The sequence below is a fragment of the Schistocerca serialis genome, chromosome 8, assembly GCF_023864345.2.
Source record: "Schistocerca serialis cubense isolate TAMUIC-IGC-003099 chromosome 8, iqSchSeri2.2, whole genome shotgun sequence".
Taxonomy (NCBI): Eukaryota; Metazoa; Arthropoda; class Insecta; order Orthoptera; family Acrididae; genus Schistocerca; species Schistocerca serialis.
In genome coordinates, this window is record NC_064645.1 from 36,763,619 (window position 1) to 36,789,756 (window position 26,138).

The 26,138-nt window shown below is 40.5% G+C and overlaps 1 protein-coding gene across 1 annotated transcript in view; it reads left to right on the forward strand.

Annotated features, from left to right (window-relative positions):
- LOC126416505 (CCR4-NOT transcription complex subunit 6-like) overlaps window positions 1–26,138 on the forward strand; it is a 140,272-nt gene that overhangs the window by 100,473 nt on the left and 13,661 nt on the right. Inside the window, exons 5-7 of the mRNA XM_050084246.1 lie at window positions 9,378–9,608; window positions 21,287–21,464; window positions 21,628–21,767. Coding sequence (XP_049940203.1) covers window positions 9,378–9,608; window positions 21,287–21,464; window positions 21,628–21,767 — 549 coding nt within the window. The remainder of the gene's footprint in view (window positions 1–9,377; window positions 9,609–21,286; window positions 21,465–21,627; window positions 21,768–26,138) is intronic.

Below are 26,138 nucleotides of genomic sequence, written 5' to 3' on the forward strand. Positions count from 1 at the left end.
TGCTCTGTTGTGTGCAGTACATGATGCTGCAAAATTTGTTTGTATTCTTCCACATTTAGCATTTTTTTAAGCGTGGTAGGGGCGTTGCACACTAAATACAAAAAACAGCACTATACTGTGACACAACCTCCTCTGTACTTCAATGTTGGCACTACTTGTACTGGCAAGTAAATTTCTCCAGACATTCTCCAAACCTAAACCCTTCCATTGGGTTGCTACAGAGTACAGCATGATTCATTGCCCTAATCATCCATTACCAGTCGACCATTGTCTAGTGGCATCACTCTTTACACCAGCTCAAGTGTTGCTTAACATTAACTACAGAACAGTCTCTCTCTCTCTCTCTCTCTCTCTCTCTCTCTCTCACTCTCTCTCTCTCACACACACACACACACACACACACACACACACACACACACACACATCTATATCTACATCATACTTTGCAAGCCACCCAATGGTGTGTGGTGGAGGGTCTGTTTGTTTTATTTGGTCATAGTTTCCAGGCATTTGTCATCAATAGTGTAGCTATACAGTAGTGTATATCCTTTCCTATGTATGTCCAATATGTTACAGTTATTTACATTGAGGATCAACTACCAGAACCTACACCATTCATCAATTCCCTTGAGGTCATTCTGCAAATCATTACTTCCTTCTGGCATTGCTATTTTGTTATAGACAACCACATTATCTGTGAGAAGCCTTAGAGAGCTTCAGATGATTTCTACTACATCATTTATGTATATTGTAAATAGTAATAGTCCTATTGCACTTCCTAGGGATAAACCAGAAATTACCTGTACTTCTGTTGATTTTGTTCCGTTAAGAGCGACATGTTGAGTTCTGTTTGCAAGGAAGTCTTGAATGCAGTCGCAAATGTGCTCCAATACTAGATAATCTCGTATTTTTTTCACTAAACGGCAGTCTGGGACAGTGTCAAATGCCTTCCTGAAGTCAAGGAACATGGCATCAACCTGAGTGCCATTGTCTATGGCACTGTGTATTTCATAGAGGAACAGAGCGAGCTGAGTTTTGCCAGATCTCTGTCTGCGGAATCCACGTTGATTTTTATAGAGGAGATTTTCCTTCTCGAAGTACGTCATAATTCTGGAGCATAAAACATTTTCCATAATTATGCAAGAGATTGACTTCAACAATGTAGGTCTATAATTATGTGTATCTGTCCTATGGCCCTTCTTAAAAATGGAAATAATCTGCACTTGCTTCCACTCACTAGGTGCCCTTTGTTGCTCAAGTGATCTACGAAAAATTACTGCAAGAAAGGGAGCAAGATCTTTTGCATAGTCATTGTAGAATCTTATAGGTGATCTCAATATCTGCAATTTTGACATTTGTAAGATGATCATAAGGAGGGACAGTGTTATGATCTACTGCTGTGAAACAATTTTGGAATACCGAATTCAGTGTTTTGGCCTTCTCTCTGTCATCTTCTGTTACTGTTCCAATAGGGTCACTGAATGAATGTCCCACTTACTGATTTTACATACGACCAAAACCTTGTAGGATTTTTACACATGTTGGTTGACAAAGTTTTACTTTCAAAGTCATTGAACACATCTCCGATTGCTCTCTTTATGCTCGTTTTTGCTTTATTCAGCATTTGTTTGTCAGCTAGTTTTTTACTTCTCTTGAATCTGAGGTGAAGTTCTTGTTGTTTACCTAGCAGTTTTCTAACATGGCTGTTGTACCATGGTGGGTCTTTCCCATCCCTTAGGGCCTTACTTGGAACATATTTGTCTAGGGCATATTGTATGATTCCTTTGAATTTTTTCCATTTGTTTTCCACATCTTTGTCCTCATCACCAAATATTTGATACTGACAGCTCAGATACTCTGAAATTTGTATCCTCTCATTCTTGCTAAGCAAAAAATTTTCTTACCTTTGTGATACCCATTGTCCTAGATGCTATCACAGCCTTGTGATCACTGATACCTTTCTCTCTGTTAACTGACTTGATATTCACACAAGCAAGTACACTTCATGCACCCATGACCACTGTCTCCAGCAGCTCAGACCAGGGTGTTGCTGCAGCTCCCGTGTCGGATGAAAGCAGCGACCTTGCACCTAGGTGTTCAACAATGATATGACCCCTATGGCAAGGGGTTGGGATTGGGAGTGGCATAGGGAGGGACTAGGATGTTGTGGAGGTTGAATGGGCACCTAAGTATAATTAAGAAGGATCTTGGGTAGAATGTCTGCAATTTCAGGGTATAATGATACTCGGAACCCTCGTGAAGGATGTGGTTCAGTTGTTCCAGTCTGAAATGGTACTGGGTGATGAAGGGAAAACTCCTTTGTAGCTGTTTCTTGGGTGTGGTGGGAGGGATGTGGGTGTGAGGGGACATGACACGGGAAATTAATTTGCACGAAAATCTGTTTGCGGACTAGATTTGGGGGCTACTGCGTCTGTGAAGGCCTTGGTGAGACTCCAGTATACTGGGTGAGGGAGTTATTGTCACTGCAGATGCACCATCCCCAGGTGGCCAAGCTGTATGGGAGGAATTTTTTTGGTGTGGAAGGGATGGCAACTGTCAAAATGCAGCTACTGTTGGTGATTGGTGTGTTCAGTGTGGATGGAGCAATCAGAGAGGAGGAACTCAATGTATGGGAAGGTGGACACTGGGTTGAGTAGGATCAGGTGGAGCAGATGGGAGAGAAGGTATTGATGTATTTTCATCCTTCTGATTAGAGATTTAAGGGGCCTCGGCCGTTCACTTAAGTAATAAAATGGAACACTTACAGTTGTCCTTACAATGTTGTTTATTAAATGGCTACCAGTTTCGGTTGTTCAGTACATTATTTTCAGTCCTTAATGGATACTGAGAGGGTTAACTCCATGTTTATACACAATTCATCAGTGGCCAACATCTATGAACTGGTTTTGACAGACTACCTGTAACAGTGATGTGCCCCAACCATCAGTTACCAACTGATTACAGTTGGTAGTTTATGGTTGGAGGCACAAGATCATTGTTACAGGTAGTTTGTGAAAACTGTCCATGGATGTGAGCCACTGATGAATTGTGTATACTATTGGAGTTAACCTCCTCAGCATCAGTTAAGGTCTGAAGATGCTGTGCTGAAGCACCATGACTGGTGGTCGTGTAATAAGTAACATCGGAAGAACGGTTTGGATGCTCCATTTTATTACAGTGGGTGCTGAGATTGTAAGGAATGAGAATAACATGTCTTGTCTCTGAGTACAGATCATGAAGATATCATCAATGAACCTGAGCCAGACCAGGATTTTTGGTTTTGGAAGGATAGGAAGGTCTCCTTTAGATGGCCCATAAACAGGTTGGTGTAAGAGGATACCATGCAGGTGCTCATTGCTGTGATGCAGATTTCTTTGTATACCATCCCTTTAAAGGAGTAGTAGTTTTCTGTTAGCATAAATTTAGTAAGGTGTATGAGGAATGAAGTAGTGGATTTAGAATCTGAAGGATGTTGAGAAAATTAGTACTCAATAGCAGCAAGGCCATGGGCACAAAGGATCTTGGTGTATGTGGAAATGGTGTCAACATTTATGAATGGGAATCAAAGAGTTAAAGTGGGTGGGGACTGTGGAGAGTCAGTGAAGGAATTTGTTGGTGTTTTTCATGTTGGAAGTTAGATTTTTTTGCGATTGGTTGGAGGCATTGGTCAGTGAGGGCCAAAATTCTTTCAGTGGATGCACAATAACCAGCTACAATGGGGCATCCATGATTGTTAGGTTTGTGCATTTTGGGGAGCTTGTAATAGGTGTGTGTGCAGCATGTTACAGGGATGAGGAGGGAAATAAATTCCAGAGACCACATAGGAAGGGCCTAAAGTGATAAGCAGGGATCTGGAGGTTGTGTTTGACTTCTAGGTTGGGGTGATCCTTGCAGAGTTTATAGTTGGATTAGTCAGATAATAGGCAGAAGCCCTCTGCCAGGAAGTCACTATGATTTATAATCACAGTTGTAGAATCTTTGCAGGTAGGATGATTAGGTTAGGATTTGTTATGAGGCTGGCCCCTTTTTTTTTGCTGAAAAGTTCGTGTTTTTCGCAAGGGACAAGGGGATGTATGGTGCTGCCAAGTTGGAGGTAAGAAATTCCTGGAAGGTGACCAAGGTATGGTTAGGTGGGAGGGGAGAGGATCACGGTTGTATGGCGGCATGAACTGGAAGAGGTAGGGTTCAATGTTGGGATTGTTGGCCAAGAAGTGTTCCCATTGCAGGGGTAGGGAGAAGGAGAGTAGGTCTTTGACTAGTCCAGTATGGTTTAAGGTGTGCCCTTTGGATAGGACTGAAACTCCTGTGGGGCTAAAGATTTTGGTGGGATCGTCATTGGCACAACAGTGTTCAGGGATTGTTCCAGCTTTGGATTTAGTGGAGTGTTGGTAGGGAGTTTTGGGACAGGTGACAAACTGAAAAGGCTTGGCAGATTCTGAGTGCTGTGAGGAGTTGACAAGAAGAAACACTGTGGGTGACATAGGAGTGGGGTGCTGGTGCCACAGATGTCAGCAGGTTGGAGGTGGTGCTGGAGAACAAGGGATTCTGCTGCAGATATGTGATGTTTTGCACAATAGCAGTAGCTTGTGTAAGAAGCAGAGGTGGTGGTTCTGGAATACCTGTGCCATGGAGATGTGCTTTTTGCAGTACAAGGTTTGTGAGGGACATGGACTGCCAGGATCTGAAAAGGTGAAGGTCTTCGTGAAAGGGCGTTGGGCACGAGAGAAAGGAATTTTCATGGTTAGGCCATTTGGGGGAATTCGATGGTTAAGGCAGCGTTGAAGGAGCAGGATGTGAGACTGGGTTTAAACCGTGGAAAGAGATACTTGTCTTAGTTGGTGCAGAATGATGGAGCAGGGCAAAGGGAAAATGGGAATGATGTGGAAATGGGAAAATGGTGTTAGATGGTTATGAGGGGAGCTGGATAAAAGAAAAAGACATGAAAATATACATACAGACACACAAAAATGAGCACAAATACTCGAAAATATCTAAAAAGAAGTACAAAAAGGTGAAAAAAGGCTCATATGAGATATGGGAGTATGCATGTGTTGCAATAAGGGAAGAAAGAGAGGTGGAGGAGGATTGTTTAGGTCAAGGTTCACAAGTTCAAGTGCATGTTTTTCCGTTTTTGTATGTATTTGTGCATGTTTTTGCATGCCTGTACATATTGTATCTCTCTCTTTCCTGTTATCCAACTTCTCTCACAGCCACCTAACGCCTTCATTTGCCCATTTTCTACATCATTTACCGCTTCCACTACCCTATCCCTGTCACAATCGACCCCTGCTCCAACTTTCTACAACAGTTCGTAAAAGTATCCCTTTCCCTGGCAAATCCCAGTTCCATGTTCTGTTCCTTAAATGCTGTCTATAACCCCCCCCCCCCTCCCCCCCCCCCTTTTAAGTGGACAGACATAAAAATTACTTTCTCTGGAGCTTGCCCTCCCTTTCAAAGTGAGCTCCACCAGTCCCAGTCCCTCAAAAACCTGATTCTGCAAAAACACATCTTCATGTCACAGACATCCCAGAACCATCTCTGCTCCTGCAGTAAGATACTGCCACTGTATTATCCCTACTACATATATCACATCTCCAAATCAGAATCCCCTGCTCTCCAGCACCTGGAAGAGCAGTCCAGACACCAAGTTGAGTAGAAAGCATGGCTGCAACTATATGGTTACTTTATTTAAAAAGCACGAGTGGTTTGATAATACTAGTTACATCGCCAGATGAAGTCAGTTACAACATGACACTGGAGTACAATTGATATTCAACTTTCTCCTCATGTCTGTAATTTCACCCAATTCCGAAAATTGAGTCACATCCCGTGGTAAACGAATGTGGAAGGGTGACGGAGGGATGGGGGATGGTAGGCTGCGACATGATTTTTGCAATAGAGTGAAATTTTAGGAGTCAGAGGAAACCTTAATATCAGTTGTCACACAAAATCATGTGTAAACTTCACCTGATGATGTAACTTACATTATGAAACTTGTCATGATTTTTAAATAAAGTAATCATACAGCCAACATGAAGTTTTAAGCTGTGAATGTCTGTTGAATGAATTTGGATGTTCCAGAGATCACCTGCATAAGGTATCCAGCCTGCGGACATCCTACTGCTGCCTTTGGAAACCACTGTCCAACCTCTACACTACCTTCAGTGTGTTCCTCCGTGTCCACCCCTCATAGTACCTAAAACCTGCCTAGCTGAACTTTTCAACTTTCCACATCCCCCAAAACTCCCTGTCAACATTCCAACAAATCCAGAACCGAAGTGTTCCCGTAACACTGCTGTTAACCTTTCCACCAAAATTGTCAGCACCACAGACGCTGGCTGGCTGAAATTTTTGTAAATCACTTGGAAAACGAATTCTTTGATGAAAATCCTGATATCGCTGAGTAAATTGTATATTACAGGAGATATCTCGGCCTCTCTATTTTATTATACAAAGGAGATAAAAATGATATTGAAAATGCAGCACAAAAAAATGAGCTCTCAACACCTGAAAATTAGATTCACAATGGATTTTAAAGAAGACAACCCTATAGATTACTTAGATTTAACACTAATAAAGAAAGATGGGAAGCATGAATTTAGCATATTCAGAAAACGTGTGTACAGATTTAGTTATCAATTAGTGCTCGTCACCCATCACGATACAAATGGGCATATTTTACTTCGATGGTATACAGGCTACTGAGATTGCCACTAAGCCAACAGGAAGTAGAAAAGGAGCTAAGTATTTTAAAACAAGCGGCTGTAGTGAACGGATATATGTGCAAGGTGGTGATAAATATTTATAATAAGATAAGGAAGAGGCAAATGAAACAAATAGAAGGAAGTCAAGTCATAGTTAAGAGGAACAAGAAGAAAAAATATGTGGTTCTCACATAAAGTGAAAGCGCTACAGATAAGATTGAAAGATGCTTTCGTAAATCCAATGTTAGAATAGGGTTCTGAACAAATAACACGCTAAAATTGAAGCTCCAACACAAAATATGTAATAGTAGTAATAAATTTCAGGATTCAGGTGTATGTAAGATCAAATGTGATGGCTGCTGTAAACAATATATAGGGCAGACTGGTAGGAACTTTGAGACCAGATTCAAGGAGCACACCTACTACCAAAACAAAACAGCACATATGTCTGCCTTAAAGCATTCAGTGAAGAACACTGAACAAAATTTAGACATCTTGCATAGAGCTCATAAGGGACGGTTTCTTAACATTTTGGAAGAAATAGAAATATACACCCACAAAAAGAAAGATCCAGCTTTAATCCTCAACAAGCAAAGCGAGTTCAAACATAACGCCTATTTTAGCATTTATGATGACTTACTGAGATGACAACTGTTGTGTAAGGAGGTCCAGGCCGAGGGATGACAGATGGTGCTTGGTGGGGAAGCTGGAAGATGCGTGCAGTGCCAGGAGTCATTGATGGGACCCTCCGGCGTGGCCCTCTTTCCCACGGCAATGGACGTCAGATGACTGGGCAGATCGCGGCACAACACTGAAATGGCAGGAACCACGGAAGCAGACCATAGAGGAAAACTGTACTGGTGCCATGGATATAGAAATCACCCTTTGTTTTTAGATTTTATAAAAATGATAATTTTACTGTGTATTTTAATTTTGACAAGTATAGATTTTAACCTTGACACCTACAGATTTTCATTAAGTATTTTTAAAGATAAAAGTAAATTACAAAAATCTACTTTATACAGTATGTGCATATGTAATGTAACAAATGTACCAGACGCCACCTGTTGGCAATAGTGTTATAATTAATATAAATGACGTGCATTCTGCCAACCAATTTTATGTGACACAGCATGTGAAGGTTGCTATGTGTGGACGGGTTACTCCTGTAACCAAAATTGCAGGTTCATTCTGGTACATTTGATGGTGATTGGATAGGATGAAAAAGGTTTGCATTTGTGAAATAGTAAATTAGTATCATTATCGTTACAGATCTGAAGATGGTTCTAGAGGAACTGAAACCGGTCATATGAATAAACATTTTATGCAATCAAGACGGATTATAAGTAACATTGTAAAACCACTGATTGCGGTTATCCCATCAGACATTGTGTCTGTTTTTGCAAAGACACTGAAAGATTTCAGACAAACAGAGGGAGGTGACACTTGGACTGAAATGTCACAAATTCCACAAAAAAGGAAAAATAATGTTGTTACAGAGATTTCTACATATTTATTGGTGGGGTGTGTTTAATCTTTCATAGAAGTCTCTTACATTATTCCTATGAGTTTAATGTAGAACTGGAAAGTGCTGAGTCACACTACCACCCAATTGCATTTACTGCCAAACAAGATGGCAGGATGACTGAATGTGTGACCTAGCTTCAAAGTCATGATTGGAAAAAATGTAATCCAACTCCCAAATTTTGTAATCTAGTTTTGGTCTTGGTACAATTCTTGCCTTTGAAAATGTGTTGCACTGGGTTGATGTTTTAGTGATAAAGTGCTAGACAACAAATCCAAAGGTCTCAGATTCGATTCCCAGCCAGTCCTATGTTTTTCATGTGTCACTTTTCACTTCTTTCACCTCTAACAGTGTTTATCGATGTGAAAAATGTCAAGTTACACAGTGGTTCAGTGTCATTCCCTCACAATTGGCTGAGGAAGACAGTTTGAAGGTAGGAGGAATGCAGTGGCATACCACCACCAATGCGACCATGCCTTCATGCTCGATATAGCACTGTGATGTATCTGTGAACTGATGACATATTTACTTTTTTGTATTACACTGCTTGTTCATTGATACAATGTTATCTTTTGGGCAGAGCCTATAACATTCTAACATTCGGCACAGATTTTTCAACTGTTGATTGTTGTCAGTCATGGTGTTTCAAAATTGATCCATCATTATTTTATTGTGGTAACCAAAAGTAGTGTTTGCCATTGACATTCCTGTTATGATTACTTCTTTGTGGAGGACTACAGATGATGATTATTAGTATTTTAGGGCGCACAACTGGAGGACTACAAGTGATCTGTCTGAGAAATGTAGATACCTGTTGCACAAGGCTCAAACAGTAATATTCTGATTTGTTGTGATTGTCCAAGAACTGAACGGGATATATGACATTGAAAGCCTTTGGCAAATGATAAAATTAATCAATATTAAGAACTGTAAGTTATGTATAAGGAGAGGCAGTTTCACGAGGTTCATATGATCAGACACCCCCCCCCCCCCCCCCCCTGCAGTCATTCTCTCTCTTTCTCTCATGTGTGTGTGTGTGTGTGTGTGTGTGTGTGTGTGTGTGTGTGTGTGTGTGTGTGTGTGTCCCCCACATGTTTTCACATACTTGTAGGCAGGATTTGCAAGCTGTATCGCTTCTTATTTTTCAGGTTTGCCACCAGACCCCAGTCAGTTCCATCAGCCTATATTAGTATGCACAGCCCACATACATTGGGATCCTGAATTTTGTGATGTAAAGTTGATCCAGACAATGATGTTGTCAAATGAACTCCGCAGTATCCTGGAGGATGCCAGCCACAGCTTCAGGCCTGGACACAAACCTGATCCAAGCAGCATACAGTTACTGTTGTGTGGAGATTTTAACTCTCTTCCAGACTCTGGTAAGCAGCTCTGCTCTTTATTATGATATAATTTTGCTGTAATTAATGAGCTGAGTACATAGCTCACTTGTTTCATGAAGTAGGATTGGAAGGAGAGTGGCGGTAGTTGGACTGATACACAACTTCCAAAATTTTTCTTGGATGCTGACAGATGTGGGGTGCAGGTAGCAAGGAAAGCAGACTCTGCCTAACATGTGGACATCCTTGGAGAGACCTCACTATGCTCACTCAGTGCAGATTTCTTGTCTGATGAGTTGTAAATAGCTCGCATGATGGACCAGGAACTTCTGCATTACTTATCGCAATAAAAGCAACCTGAAGTCAGCACATACAAATTAAACAACATTAAACAATGGCTGTTACAGTGATACTCCATACAGTATTGTTTGATTGCCAGAGTTGGTTATGGTTGAACGAGAAACACACTGGCTAGAAATCTTAAGACTTCTATCAGTTCGTAAACCTGGAACCAAGCACCCAAGAGAAAGTTTATGGACTGTAATACTCTTTTCAGTCTTTATTTTTAAAGACGTCTACCTTACTATGAAATACATATATTCACCATAATTCTGCAGTTAGGTATGGCAAAACTAGTTCTTTGAGTATGACGAGTCTGAGAAGTGTGGTGCTGCACTCACTTCATACTCATTGTCTTGTTTTCTCTTACTGGAGCTTTTAGGACTGTAAGGTTAGTCACGTCTTAGTACAGAAGCTGTGTACGCAATCTTAGTGCTATAAAGTAGCATTGACAAGTTGAAATGACTGAATGCCAGGAGCAAATGGTCTTTAATGAAGCTGTGTTTTGTGATACTGTTGTGGGTGAAAGACAAAAATTAAGCGATGCCATGTGTCCATTTGCAAATGTGCTCTATTAGAAATGGAGCAATGTCTGAAGTAAGGTTCATGCTACAGTCCATGCTTCAGATGCAAAATGTACAAATTTTGTGAGACCTGAGTTTCTCCTGGCGTATACAACTTTCAAATAACTTCCGGGAATTCAGCCAGGTAACACTTTCAGCGACCGCCAATATTTCGGCGGGAGAACATCCCGCCATTTTCAAGGCAACTGCAATGGACAGGCAACATATATGCAAATTTAAAAACCTTGGTTCTCGGACTGATGCAGGAAAGATAACACAAACTGAACACTAATGCCACCAAAGATGACCAAAGTCAGAGCTATCAATAGTGAGACTACAGATTCGCAAGTGAGGTAGCATTGACATTGTCCCTCTGTTTTTTGACAAGGGAGAGAGCTGGATTCCAAACAGAGTTTAAACGAAAACTTCCATCCCTGTTAACGAGGTTGCTTTCTAATTTAATCTCAACTGCCTAATTAATAACACTGTCCCAATAGCTGGACGTGCATGCCAATATCTCGGTGTTATTATATAACATGGGGTGACCAGTATCCAAGCAATGTTCAGCAATAGCAGATCTACTTGGCTGCTGTAATCGTGTGTGCCGTTTATGCTCAGTACATCCGTCCTCCACGGTCCTGATAGTTTGACCAATATATGCCATTCTGCAGCTAGAAGGAATGTGATATACATGTGCCTTACGCAGACCAAGATCATCCTTAACAGAACTCAAAAGCACTCTAATTTTAGATGGAGGTCGAAAAACCCATTTCACGCCGTATTTCTGTAAAATACAATCGATCTTGTTGGAAGTGTTTCCTACGTAAGGCAAAAAGGCAGTAGACTTAGGTGTCAACTCAGAATTATCATGAATCACCCAATGTACAGTTGGTCAACAGCGCAACGCATGTTCAGCCTGTCTATCACTATAACCATTTTGACGAAACGTAACTTCCAGATGGGACAGCTCAGCTGGCAAAGTCCAGCGTCGGAAATGACATGTGCCCTGTGCACCAAGGTATGAAGTACCCCTTTACGTTTAGCCAGATGGTGACAACTATTAGTCTGTAAGTATAAGTCTGTGTGAGTATGTTTCCTGTAGACTGCATGTTTCAATGATGCATCATCCTTTCCCCTAACCATTGTGTCAAGAAAGGGAAGGCAACCATCCTCTTCCACCTCCATTGTAAAACGAATGTTCAGGTGGATTGAGTTCAGATGTTCTAGAATGGCATTCAAATTTTTCCTACCATGAGGCCAAACAACAAAAGTATCGTCAACATATCTAAAGAAACAGGCGGGTTTCAAAGGCACCGACTCCAATGCACGCTCCTCGAAGTCTTCCATAAACAAATTTGCGATCACAGGAGACAACGGACTACCCATCTCAACTCCATCTGTCTGCTCATAATACTGGTCATTGAATAAAAAGTAAGTGGATGTCAACATGTGCCAAAAGAGATTAGTTAATTCAGCACCAAAACTAGCCTCAATTAACTGCAATGAATCAGACAGAGGAACACTAGTGAAGAGAGACCACATCGAAACTCGCTAAAATATCAGAGTCATTCAAACGCAGTCTCTCCAAACAATGTAAAAAATCAGCTTAGTTCCTGGTATGATGTTCACACTGACCTACTCGCGGACTCAACAGAGAAGCAAAATGCTTGGCTACACGATATGTCGGAGCACCAATATTACTCACTATAGGATGGAAAGGAACTCTTTCCTTGTGGACCTTCGGAAGGCCATATAACCTAGGGGGAACAGCACTATAGGTGTTAAGACTCTTGATCGTGTCCTGCAACAAATCACTTTTCTTCAGGAGGCTGTTGGTCTCCCTCTCAACACTTTTTGTGGGGTCAGTGTCGATTCTGCGATATGCTGAATCAGATAGTAAATGTTGCATCTTTTGTACATAATCGGAAAACGATGTAAAATGTGTTTTTTGACTTCCATCTAAAATTAGAGTGCTTTTGAGTTCTGTTAAGGATGATCTTGGCCTGCATAAGGCAGGTGTATATTGCATTCCTTGTAGCTGTGGCGTGGCATATATTGGTCAAACTATCAGGACCATGGAGGACGGATGTACTGAGCATAAACGGCACACACGATTACAGCAGCCAAGTAGATGTGCTGTTGCTGAACATTGCTTGGATACTGGTCACACCATGTTATATACCGTATTTACTCGAATCTAAGCCGCACTTTTTTTCCAGTTTTTGTAATCCAAAAAACCGCCTGCGGCTTAGAATCGAGTGCAAAGCAAGCTGGATTTCTGAAAAATGTTGGTGGGTGCCGCCACAACTAACTTCTGCCGTCGAATATATGTAGCGCCACACAGGCATGCTTTGTAGGCACAAAGATACATACTGGCACCAAAATCTCTGCGTCAGTAAATAAATTTAAAAAAAAAGTGGAAGACGAGCCTTTTTCCTCCGCCCAGAGTTTCGACCTCTGCATTTTGGTACATTATCCAACGAAGTAAATACAAATTCTGTATTGTTGATCTTCGAATGTAGCAGCATTTCAATGTACTACGAAAATCCGACTGGCAAGACTGTTTGGGATGTTTGTCAATATGGCCAACTCTACGTTCTGAATTTTTTCCTACCTGTGAGAAGAGATGGTTGCTAATAGGAGCTTTTATGAATTGAATTGTGAATCACATGTAGTATTCTCTTCGCCATAAGATTAATACGAATATAAACATTTTGCCAGGTATTGTTTCGTGTTTGCTACTATCTCATTTAAATCCTGTCCGCCTAATAAACTACGAAACTAGAGTGAGACAACAGCAAACGGGGAAGAATATACATATCATGTCATGTTTATATTCGTATTATTTTTATGCCTGATAGTGATACAGTCAGAAATGAAGCACGGCAACTGACTAGATTTTTAAATCTAAGATGTCTCTTTTCTGTGCAGAATGTAATGAACTAAAGAGGCGCCTGCAAAGATTTTGGAACGGGGAAAAATTTTCGCTAAAATTTCGTTCAGAACATCATCTGTCATACGCAGTCTGTTATTTGGTTCTTGTTGATCATTATCAAAGAAAGCAGTAGTGTAAGTAACAACAAATGTTCCGCTAATGAGACGACTCCTCTCTATTTTTTATTTGCAAGCGGCGGTAGCGCGCACAAAAGCAAGCCACGCCGCAAGCGGCGACAGGCCGTAAACACGCACTATCAGAATGCTACAAACAATGCATGACACAGTGCAGTAATGCATTTTCAGCTTGGAGTGACGTAAACACCTATAATAAAGAGAACGGCACTTATCAGATCAAAGAAAAATAAGCAATCAATTCAAACCAGACGAAGCACGTGAAAAAGGAAGGATATCCGTATAAATACGGACGGAGCGCGTGACGCGTAGCAATGGCTACCTGGTAAACCGTAACTGCTAAGCTTACGACTCGAACCAAACTACTGCAGCCCCTATCGTCATTCATTCGACCTAAATTGTGTCTCATATTACAACTAGACGAACTTTGTTTCGATTTGGAGGTGCGACCTAAAACTTTTCTCTCCTCTTGAATTTCGAGTCTCAAATTTCAGGTGCGGCTTAGATTCGGGAAAAATTTTTTTTCCTTGATTTCGAGTCTCATTTTTCAGGTGCGGCTTAGATTCGAGTGCGGCTTAGATTCGAGTAAATACGGTAATAACACCGAGATATTGGCATGCACTTCCAGCTTTTGGGACAGTGTTATTAAGGAGGCAGTTGAGATTAAATTAGCAAGCAACCTTGTTAACAGGGATGGAGGTTTTTGTTTAAATTCTGTTTGGAATCCGGCTCTCTCCCTTGTCAAATAACGGAGGGACAGAGTCAATGCTACCTCACCTGAGACTTTGTAGTCTCACTATTGATAGCTCTGACTTTGGTCATCTTTGGTGGCACTAGTGTTCAATGTGTGTGTTATCTTTCCTGATCAGTCCAAGAACCATGGTTTTAAATTTGCATATATGTTGCCTGTTCGTTGCAGTTGCCTTGAAAATGGCGGGGTGTTCTCCCGCCAAAATATCAGCGGTCGCTGAATTCCCGGAAGTTATTTGAAATGTACAAATTTTGTCCAATGCTAACAAAATAGTTATGTATGGTTATGTTGTTGTTTATTCCACCGTCACCATGAGGAAACACATGTGCTGCATCAAAAGAGATCTGGGCACAGTGCAATGTCTCTGTGACCAAAAAGCACTCTATTTCTGTATTCTTTTGGTCGCGGCAACTTGAATTTATGGGCTAACAGTGAGTTGTGTAGTTTATCATTAATGTCTGTAACTTTTTGTTGGCTTAAATTTATTCTAACAATTACTCACTGTTTAGAGAGTGACTTCACCCTTGTGCCGTGTTTTCTTGTACTGTTGTCACAGAATTAATGATACCTCAAAAATGTGTGTATGTCAATGTTATATGTAGCTGCAGTGCTAAAACTCCATGATTATTGTTGCAAACTTGTCTACTTGCACTTCTTTCAATGACTCAGGTGATAAGTTTTCAGTCAAATGGGCACCAATGGAGACTTGAGATTCGTCTCCGAGCACATAGAGACAACAAGGTCTGAGGTGCCATAGGGCTCACTGGAAAGTTTAAAGGAAGTATACAGAGCTCATTTCTGATCTCTGGTGGACACATACTGCCTTGATGCTACTTTTTTCAGTTTTTTTTTAAAGTGCGTAAGTTTATACGTTTTTGGGTTCTTTTTCAAAGTTTGAAAACATAAGCCAGTATTATTCAGTTTTTGATCATTCTGAAAACTTGTCTTCTTGTCGTCGTCATAAATATGTGTGCACCATTAAGGAAGGGTCCAGTGTATACTTTCTTGGTAAGATTTTTCCGGAACACTTTGTGTGAGTGTATATGCCCACTTCAGAGGCCAAAAGTGATACCACAGGATGAGTTATTTTTCATTTAGAAAAAACAATGGAATCACATTGTCCAGGATATGGTTTGAAGGGCAGGTGCTAAAATTTGAGAGCTGGCTGGCCTATGAGCAGCTGCATTATCATGATTGTTAAGGAATTCCTCATGCTAGCTTGTGGCTGAGTCTCCTGGTTTCTTCCAAAAATCCTTGGAAGGCATACTACAGTATGTATGAATCTGCAGGTATTAGTTCTCTCCCCTTTCATCGGGAACGAAGGTGGAGGAAGATTCAAGTGCAAGAAAATTGCTTTGTCTCTGGGTTACACAAATGCATCCGTGTTTTGTCTGCACATTACAACTGGTGAACAGTAATTTTGACATGCATGAATTCAAGATGCACTAAATCTATTGACAGAACTGCAGCCATTGAAACATTTGTTTCTGATGAAAGTGGAAAATCCTTGGTAAAACACATACAGTGGAATGAGTAAACAGGGAATGCAGTGGACTTAATCTTAAACTCTTGTGTGAGTACTAAACATGTTTCCTTCAGAAGAAGGTGGTGTTATGAGAGTGGTCCAAATGTTGTCAAGAGCATTATTTCTTTGTCAAAGCTTCCCCCAGTTATCTTCTCAGACAGAAGCTTGGAAAGATAATAATTGAGAATGATGTACACATATATACAAATAGCCATATGATAAAGAATCATTGGAACTTGTGGATTATACCCAAGACAGCATTACCTCGGCTGAGACTCAGTTCCTTTTAATAGATTTGACTAACATCTATGCAGATGTGCTGATGAGTTGACAAACTGATATTATTAAAAATAATTTGCTGAGACTTGATAAGCTAGGACACCCTCATATGTATTTTTCATTCGGTGGGTCAGCTTATAAACACCCAAGAATTTTGGCAAAGGGGAAACTGTCTGATAAGAATATTAGCAAATGTATTTATGGATGCTTCAGATAACAAATTTTCCACAGAGCGACAACTGTTGAGCAAGAACATAGTCTATCCCAGGAGATATGTAGATGAAATGCACATATCAAGCAATAGAAAGTCCAGGATGGAACAAGTATAGTATTATGAAAAGGGTAGAGTGCTACTTACCGTATAATGGAGAGGTCGAGTTGCAGTCAGGCACAACAAAATGACTGCCAAACAAGTAAACTTTCAGCCAAATGGCCTTCTTCTGAAGTAGACCCCCCCCCCCCCCCCCCCCACACACACACACACACACACACACACACACGTGTGATCACTGTCTCTGCCTGCCAACGCCGGACTCGCACATCAACAGGTAATGCAATATCCAAGAATTGCAAAGTATCATCTACATGTAGTAATTGCTCCTGGATTTCTGATGTTGAATAATTATGAAATGCGTAATATGAACAGTAAAGTCATTACTAGCGTGATGTTTGACTTTTACAATTGCGACCCAGTCAGCCTGAATGCAGAACTACCAATTAGATTAATTTCAAGTTTGACATTGGATAACAAAGAAAAAAGTTTTTTGTGTGGTAAAATTACAAATTAACAATTTTTGGACTTTGTCTTTTAGCTGTACAGTGAAACCTTCCTTCTTGAACAATTTCACAATTCTAGGCCAACAGGAAGTACCCTGTAGGTTTTGATGAGTGAGTTTGCAATTATGAGAATATGTGACTCAAGTGGCCATAGCTTTTGACTGCATTGACTTAGATGCTTCAATTTCTTTACATCACTAAGGGGCCACAGCCTTAGTATGTGACAAATTTAAACTTGATGTGTGTACCTGTTCCCAAGAAAAAGGGTTCTGAACAGGTGGACGAAGAGACAGTGTGTCAGATAAGAAAGGACAAAAGATTTTTTTTGTCACTGATATACTTACAAATTCACAGTTTTGTAATTTTTTCCTTCTTTTGTATTGTGAGTCCTTTCTTTTTGCCCAATTTTATGTTGCTAGGGCAACGCAAAGTATCCTATAGGTTTTGACAAGTGAGTTTGCGAATATCAGAGTATGCGACATAAATGGCCGTATCTTTTGACTGCATTGACTTATAAGCTTCAATTTTTTCAATTGCCAAGGGACCATATACCTGAGAGAGAGAGAGAGAGAGAGAGAGAGAGAGAGAGAGTGTGTGTGTCATAAATTTCATATATCTAAAAACACAGATGATGTGACTTACCGAACGAAAGTGCTGGCAGGTCGATAGACACACAAACATACACACAAAATTCAAGCTTTTGCAACCAATGGTTGCTTCGTCAGGAAAGAGGGAAGGAGAGGGAAAGACGAAAGTATGTAGGTTTTAAGGGAGAGGGTAAGGAGTCATTCCAATCCCGGGAGCGGAAAGACTTACCTTAGGGGGAAAAAAGGATAGGTATACACTCTCAAACACACACATATCCATCCGCACATAGGTGTGTATGTGTATGTGCTGGTGTGTGTGTGTGTGTGTGTGTGTGTGTGTGTGTGTGTGTGTGTGTGTGTGTGTGTGTGCGGCCGCGCGTGCGCGCGTGCAAGCGAGTGTATACCTATCCTTTTTCCGCCCCTAAGGTAAGTCTTTCCGCTCCCGGGGTTGGAATGACTCCTTACCCTCTCCCTTAAAACCCACATCCTTTCGTCTTTCCCTCTCCTTCCCTCTTTCCTGATGAGGCAACAGTTTGTTGCGAAAGCTTGAATTTCATGTGTATGTTTGTGTTTGTTTGTGTGTCTATCAACCTGCCAGCACTTTCGTTCGGTAAGTCACATCATCTGTGTTTTTAGATATATTTTTCCCACGTGGAATGTTTCCCTCTATTATATTCATGTCATAAATTTCAATGTGATACATATACCCATTCACGAGAAAAAGGGTTTATAACTGTCGGACAGATAGACAAACAAAAAAATGATCCTATAAGGGTTTCATTTTTACCAATTGAGGCATGGAACCTTAAAAAGGTTATATTTGTGTTTTAAATATAGTTATAGATGAATTTTGTAATTATTTAATTTTGCAATTATGTTACAAAAAAACAATTAATGTCATGTGTAGCTTCTGCATTGTTGTATAATGAGATAGATAGACTTGACATCTTTGGCTTAGTGGTAGTGAAACATTTATTGATTTACATTTTTTAGCATTTAGCCATCAGGCTGATGGCTTTTGCAAATGTCATACCTTGGTTGAGTAATAAATTAATGTAAATGTACACACAGTAGTTGTACATATATTCATTTTAATATTCTAAATATTAGATGTTGCAATAGAGAACATGCAGCTTTTAACTCCCTGTGGAACAGCTTTTTTTCACAAATTTTCGAAGTCTGTAGCAGCTTGTTGAACTATATCTGACCATTAACATAAGGACTACCATCAGATATTTTTAATTTCGTGTTCTGTCTGAAGTAGTTACCCTCACTTTTGTAGCACAGATATGTGTATCACTGCACTTATTTGCTTTGTTTCTATTATTCACAAAAAATATAATCAGTTTCTACAAATACAAGGTATATACCGGTATAATTAAATATTTACCATTGGACGAGGTTTTAAGATAGGAGTCTCAGGACCTTAGTCCATGTGTTAACCTAATCGCTGTCTTCTGTAATACCAGTACTCTGTTAGGATGTTGGTCTGCTGCACAGAATCGCAGTTCAGTACCGTGACTAAGAATTGGATAAATTATCCCATAGTACACAATTTTTAAGGTATGACTTGAATAATTTTTGCCAATTGGCATATTGAAAACGAACTACTGCTGATTTTCTCACACACAGAATTAATTTGGTTTACCCAATGAAGATTTTTGCCCAGGTGGACGCCAAGAAATTGAGTGTTATCTGTTTCTACTGATGTAATACCACATATATTGTTTATTTCAATGCCATGGGAGCCAGTTGCTTTAAACTTTAATAGCTGCAGGCCTAAGTGTAGAGCATATGTTGTTACTTGTGTTACACTCTTTGTTGCAACAGGCTTTGTAATGCCTTAAAGTCTTTCTCATAAAATAAGATGGAAGTGTCATCAGCATAGCGTACTAGATGTGAGTGGAAGGGTTGTGTCACATCATTGACACAAACCAAGAAGAGGAAGGATCCAGGGATTGACCCGTGCAGCATCCCCATTATTACTGTATCTCTAGAAGACTGGATCTTCGTGACCTTATTACCTGCTTTACGTGAAAGTTTAGTACAGTGTTTGCGATTTGTTAAGTATGTAGACAGTAAATGCACTGATATTGTATGCTTTAAGTTTCTTCATGAGCAGCCCATCGTTGACAAAGTTGAAGGCTTTGGAAAGATCTACAAATATCACTGTTGTCTACATTCCTTCATCTAGGAGGCTGTACACTTTATGGAGGAACTCAGTAACTGCAGTTGTTGTGCAGCAATCTTTCCTAAAGCCAAGCTATATTTCTGTTGATAATTTATTTTCTGTAAAATAATATTACCATCCTAAATAATGCATGAGGGTTTCCTATCCGTAGTTGTGAAGGTTTTTTGGTACTTATTGGTCAGTTTCCAGGAGGCCTTGCTTACATTAGTGGGCCGTGATATTATTGTAGAACTATTTTCTAAGGTTTGGAAGTTATTCTTTAAAGGTTTTCTTAACTTTGTTGTGTTTTTGTTTGAAAATATGCATCAACATTCATAGTATGTGGAATGTCTGTGGCCTGTGGGGTAGAGTCTGTGGACTATTTTGAGCAGGAGACAGGCCATCTGGTTTAGTTCAACTTACACTGCAGATGGAGTAGTGAAGTCAAGTTTGAATGATCAGATTTTCTGCAGACTTTGTTGCAATGGAGAGTTTCAAATTTATGACAATGTGTTTACAAGAAGATCGAAATTATGATAGGAGGTTGCATTTACAAGATACACAATTTGTAAGTATTTCGTAAATATGTTTCAGCGTGTTTCTCTGTGGCACTGTGCACAGTATAGTCATATCCTTTAGATTAGAAATGTTTTCTTCTGACTGAATATACCGGGTGATCAAAAAGTCAGTATAAATTTGAAAACTGAATAAATCACGGAATAATGTAGATAGAGAGGTGCAAATTGACACATGTGCTTGGAATGACATGGGGTTTTATTAGAACCAAAAAAATACAAAAGTTCAAAAAAATGTCCGACAGATGGCACTTCATCTGATCAGAATAGCAACAATTAGCATAAGAAAGTAAGACAAAGCAAAGATGATGTTCTTTACAGGAAATGCTCCATATGTCCACCATCATTCCTCAACAATAGCTGTAGTCGAGGAATAATGTTGTGAACAGCACTGTGAAGCATGTCGGAGTTACGGTGAAGCATTGGCGTCGGATGTTGTCTTTCAGCATCCCTAGAGATGTCGGTCGATCACGATACACTTGCGACTTCAGGTAACCCCAAAGTCAATAATCGCACTGACTGAGGTCTTGGGACCTGGGAGGCCAAGCATGACGAAAGTGGCGGCTGAGCACATGACCATCACCAAACGAGTGCGCGCAAGAGATCTTTCACGCGTCTAGCAATATGGCGTGGAGCGCCATCCTGCATAAACATCGTACGCTCCAGCAGGTGTTTATCAGCCAGGCTGGGGATGATGCGATTCTGTAACATATCGGTGTACCTCTCACCCGTCATGGTAGCAGTTTTGCTGTCCAGCGCCATCCGTCAGACATTTTGTGAACTACTTCTTCTTCTTCTTCTTCTTTTTCCCTAATAAAACCCCATGTCATTCCAAGCATGTGTGTCAATTTTTACCCCTCTATCTACATTATTCTGTGGTTTATTAAGTTTTCAAATTTATACTGACTTTTTGATCACCCAGTAGAATGAAATTGATAATTACAGTAAAGAACCAGTGTAACTGTGTATTATATAATGCAGTTCCAAACATCTGTCAGATTTGTTGGACCAGTAAAAGTGTGTAACCTTGGCGGGAAAGAGAACTGCTTTTCATAGTTTTAAATCATTTGTATTTCCTGTTGCAGGTGTGATTGAATTCCTGACATCTGGAAGAGTTCCTGCTGATCACAAGGATTTCAAGTCACTTGCATACAAAGCTTGCCTGCAGAAGATTTCTGGCTGTGAAAAACCAAATGAATTCACACATTCCTTCAAACTTGCTTCCGCATACAGTGAAGATATTATGCCCTTTACAAATTACACGTAAGTTGTTAAATACCTTCACTGTCTATAAAATACTTAAACAGGTTTTAAATATTCTGAGGTGAACTTGTCTTATGTTTATGCAGAAATTAGCTGCTATTGTCTGTGTTATATTTTCTGCCATATCTTTATTAACACTTTCTTATTTTTTTCTTATTCATAGGTTTGATTTCAAAGGAATCATTGACTACATTTTCTACTCGAAGCAGAGCATGACACCATTGGGCCTGCTTGGTCCTCTTGCTCCTGAGTGGTTGAGAGACAACAAGGTCGTTGGTTGTCCACATCCACATGTACCATCAGGTATTGTTTTGTACTATAACTTGTACAATCATACACATTCTTGGAGTTGTGGAGTGCAGATTGCGGAAAACACAAATTAGCAAAATTCATTACATCTTTGTTAAAAAGCATTACATATCATCTACTGTAAGCATAGTTATGATGTAAAGAGTTTTCTGACGTTTTGTTGCATACAATTACTAGAACTTCTTGCTAGTATTCTTATTAGAAAAGAATGATACCAGATTTTGTAGCCCGTACATAAATTTTAAATTAGATGCTTGTAAGTGCTGCCCTTTTCATGTTGACTTATAGATACATTTGCCTCTTTACTAATGTGAATTTGTATATTGCAACAGCAAATACAATCTTATCTATTCTTGACGTTCTCCAAGTAATAGTTCCAAAATTTCAGTTAAACATATACTTTGAGGTTTTTTTTCCAAAACTGTATGATACATTTTTAGATTTAGGACAATATTATGAAAAGTATAGATTGCTACTCACCATATAGAGGAGACTTTGAGTTGCAGACAGGCACAACAAAAGACTACTATGCATTTAAAATTTCAGGCATAAAGCCTTCTTCTGAAGTAGAAAATGCGCACAAGCGCAGAAGCGGTCACGGAACCAAGTCGGTGGTAATCTTTCGTTACAATCAAAATCTTGTGCAGTATCTCGAAAAGTGATCCACAGCTAACTTTCCCTTTCCTCATTATCATCTCAGAGCATAGTCATAGAGCATGGTCATAGACCATCTGCAGCTCCACCTCTTGTGATTCCCAGTGGGATAGTAGTGGGAGGATTCTTCAGCATGGAGATAGAAAAGAATGGGGTATTGCCTTTTCTCGACGTGGAAGTTTACCGTAAGCCTGATGAGAAGCTTGGACACAGTGTTTATAGAAAGCTCGCCAACATAGACACGTACCTGCATGCATCCTCCCACCACCATCCCATGCAAAATAAATCGATGCTGCAAACTTTAACTAAGAGAGCCTACAGGATCAGCATTGAACACAACCTCAAAGCTGAACTACAGAACCTCATGTCTATTTTTGGAGCTAATGGCTATGACGTGAGAATGAAACATAAAACTGTGACGCCAAAGGAGGAGGCCAATAGGGAAATGCAGAACAAATCACAGAACACCATCCTGCTATCATACATACAAGGGGTCACTGAATGTCTGAACAAAATTCTTCATCAAGCAGGTATTAAGCTGATTTTTCATAGCAACAACAAAATAAGACATTCTGGGCTTGATGAAAGATAGAATTGACAAGTTTCATGCTACCGAAGTTTATGAAATTGGGTGCGAATGTGGACTGGTGTATGTAGGTGAGACTGGGCATCCAATAAGCACGAGGTTATCTGATCACGAGAGATATATCCATCTCAAAGAATTGAATTTCAAGAGGCCCATATACTGGTGAACCAACCGTTAGCTTGAGGAGGAAGATCAGAGGGGCTATAGAAGTAGCCAGGTGACCCAACATCATGACTAAAGAAGACAGGCACAGACTCCCAGCATCTTGGCTGCCGGCAGTCACAGCTTTGCAGGAGGACCGCTCTCACAAACCAACAGGCAGTGGAGAGTACACAGAGTGCTGATGTGCCCTAGTCAATACTAGGCAGTTAGTAAACAGCACTACGCTGCAGTCACCACTCAATTTCCTATTCGCCGATTTCCACCAATGTCAAGCAATAAAGGAAACTTCAGTGAAAAATGCCTATTTCCACCAATGACAACAAGCAATGCAAAGACCAGTAAATGAACACCTAATACTCTCCTGCTCACCCTCATATTCAATCACAGCACTCCTCCATAGTATGTATGTAATCAAATGAGCACCCATTCAGCAGTTAGCAATACACCCTGAAGAAGGCGTCTTACAATAGTCACCAAAATGTCAGAATTTTGTAGTTCACAATGTGGTCCTAAACCCAGAAGAATTTTATTGACTCTTCCCTATAATTAATGATGCATATTTATATATTATATGCGGCAGTCTAGTAGGTATATAAAAACATGCACATATTCTAATGCAGCTTTCTGTCAAAATTTCAACGCACTGTGTGAAGAACTTTAAGAGTTTTAGACTTTTGAACACAAAAAATTTGCATTTTTATTTATGTCAACAAAAGTAATCAGTTGTTGATAATATATTGTAAATGGGCAGATAAAAAAACCACTCACCAAGTGGTGACAGGAGGAGACATATACAAAGGTATTTAGATTTGTAAATTTGCAGAGCTAGTGGCTCCTCCTTCTGGCAGAAAGGTTTAAGGGGAAGTAAAAGGACTGGCGACGTTTAGGAAATGGGTGAGTTTGGAAAAGTCATCCAGAACTCCAGGTCAGGGGAGACTTACAGGATGGGATGAGAAGGAAAGACTGATTGTTGGGGACTATACTGGATTAGATTGGAAAACATGAGAGCATATAGGTGGATGATAGGATAATACCTACAATTTTAGGAAGCCATAGCCTGTCAAAGGAGCTGATTAATACATTCAAGACCAGATAACACTAAGTGACAAGAAGTATTCTCCTAAGCTGTTCTTTGGAGGAATCATCAGTACCAGAATTGGATGTGATGCTGGGGAAATCTGCTTTTGGTAATTATGTCCAGTGAAGAATGAGGTGAGAATGGTTGTGTATTGCTGTTAAGTGTCTACATATGAATAAATACATTTGCCTCGAATGCCAAGGCTATATGCGAGGAAATGTGTGACATGGAAAGGATGGAAACCCTCAAAATGTAAGTACTGTTGTTTGTTAGTAGGTTTAATGTGAAGAGAAGTGTACAACTGACCTTTGGTGAGGATGAGGTCATCTTCAAGGAAGAACATGCTGATGAACATGGGTCAAGCTACACATTTTAGTACTGTTATGGGTTTGTCTACAGCCATAGACCTCTACTTCTTATTGCGTGCCCTTGCAGACACTGTGCAGTGGACACTGGACAATGACCAGTGACCTTTGTGGTAGCGACCACTATCCTATCTGGATCCATCTGCCTGATGGAGCAGATCTGAAAAGGAAGCCACTGAGATAGTTGTTCAAAAAGGCTAACTGGATGCTTTACAGGCAATTAGTGGTTTTTGAGCAGTGTGACGGTTTCCAGAACTGGGCAGGTCACATTACAGCTGTGATGCACCATGCTGCAGATGCATCCATCCCAAGGTCAATGGAAACACCCAGGAGGCAACCTGTCATTTGGTGGAATGCTGAGTGTCATTCTGCAATCAGGCACCAGAGGGCAGCTATGTGCAGATCCAACCAGTGGCCTACAGATGAGAATCTTGCAAACCTTTGAATGGCATGTGCAAAGGCAAAGCAAATAATTCTATAGAGAAAGCAGAGGTGTTGGCAAGAGTTCCTGAACTGCATCACAGGTCCACATTCGCAAGTAAAACATGGGAAGCCATTAGGAGGATCTCGAGGTGCAACTCTTGACCACCAATAGCAGCTGTACGAATACAGGGGTCTCTCATAATATTGTTGAGAGTCATAGCTCAGACAATGGGTGAATCATATAAGTCCATTATGGCTGATTCTAGCCAGGAACCCACTTTCTGTTGATATCGGGAGACACAGGAGACTGATGTTGATTTCTATTCCACCAACATGGAGGAATACAACCATCCTTTCTCTCTATGGGAGCTGGATTCTGCATTGTCAGTAGCTTCTGATACAACCCCTGGAAATGACCTTGTAACCTACAGCATGTTGAAACAGTTGGGCTGATTTTTGAAGGAGGTCCTTCTTCAGCTCTTTAATGAAATTTGGATGACAGGCAACTTTCTCAACTCAGGGAAAGAATCTGTTTCAATCCCAATTTTAAAACCAGGGAGGGATTGGACAGCCTATTGCACACAGTTTGAGTTGTAACATGAAGTCCTGTGGCTGCATGAAAAGCATTATTCAATATAGTGGCATTGCTGTCAGGGTTCCTCCAAGCCATAATCTGTAGGTAGCTGTCATCCACTGCAGTAGTAGCCCTTGGGCGGCTTGAGCGAGGCAGGTCATTGACAGTTCCTGTCTCTCTCTTATCTCCTCCATGTCCGAACATCTCCTCTTTGGTTCCCTCCGAGATGCCTGGACACTTCCATTGTTGAGAGTCCTTCCTGGCACAAAGTAACAATGTGGATGTGATTGAACCACAGTAATGACCACCTAGGCATGGTTGAACTACAGACAACATGAGCCATGTACCTCCTTCCTGGTGGAATGACTGCAACTGATCGGCTGTCGGACCCCCTCCGTCCAGTAGGCATTGCTCATGCATGGTTGTTTACATCTTTGGGTGGGTTTAGTGACATCTCTTATCAGTCAAAGGGTCTGCATCTTTGATACAATATCCACAGTCAATGTCTATCCTCAGGAGTTCT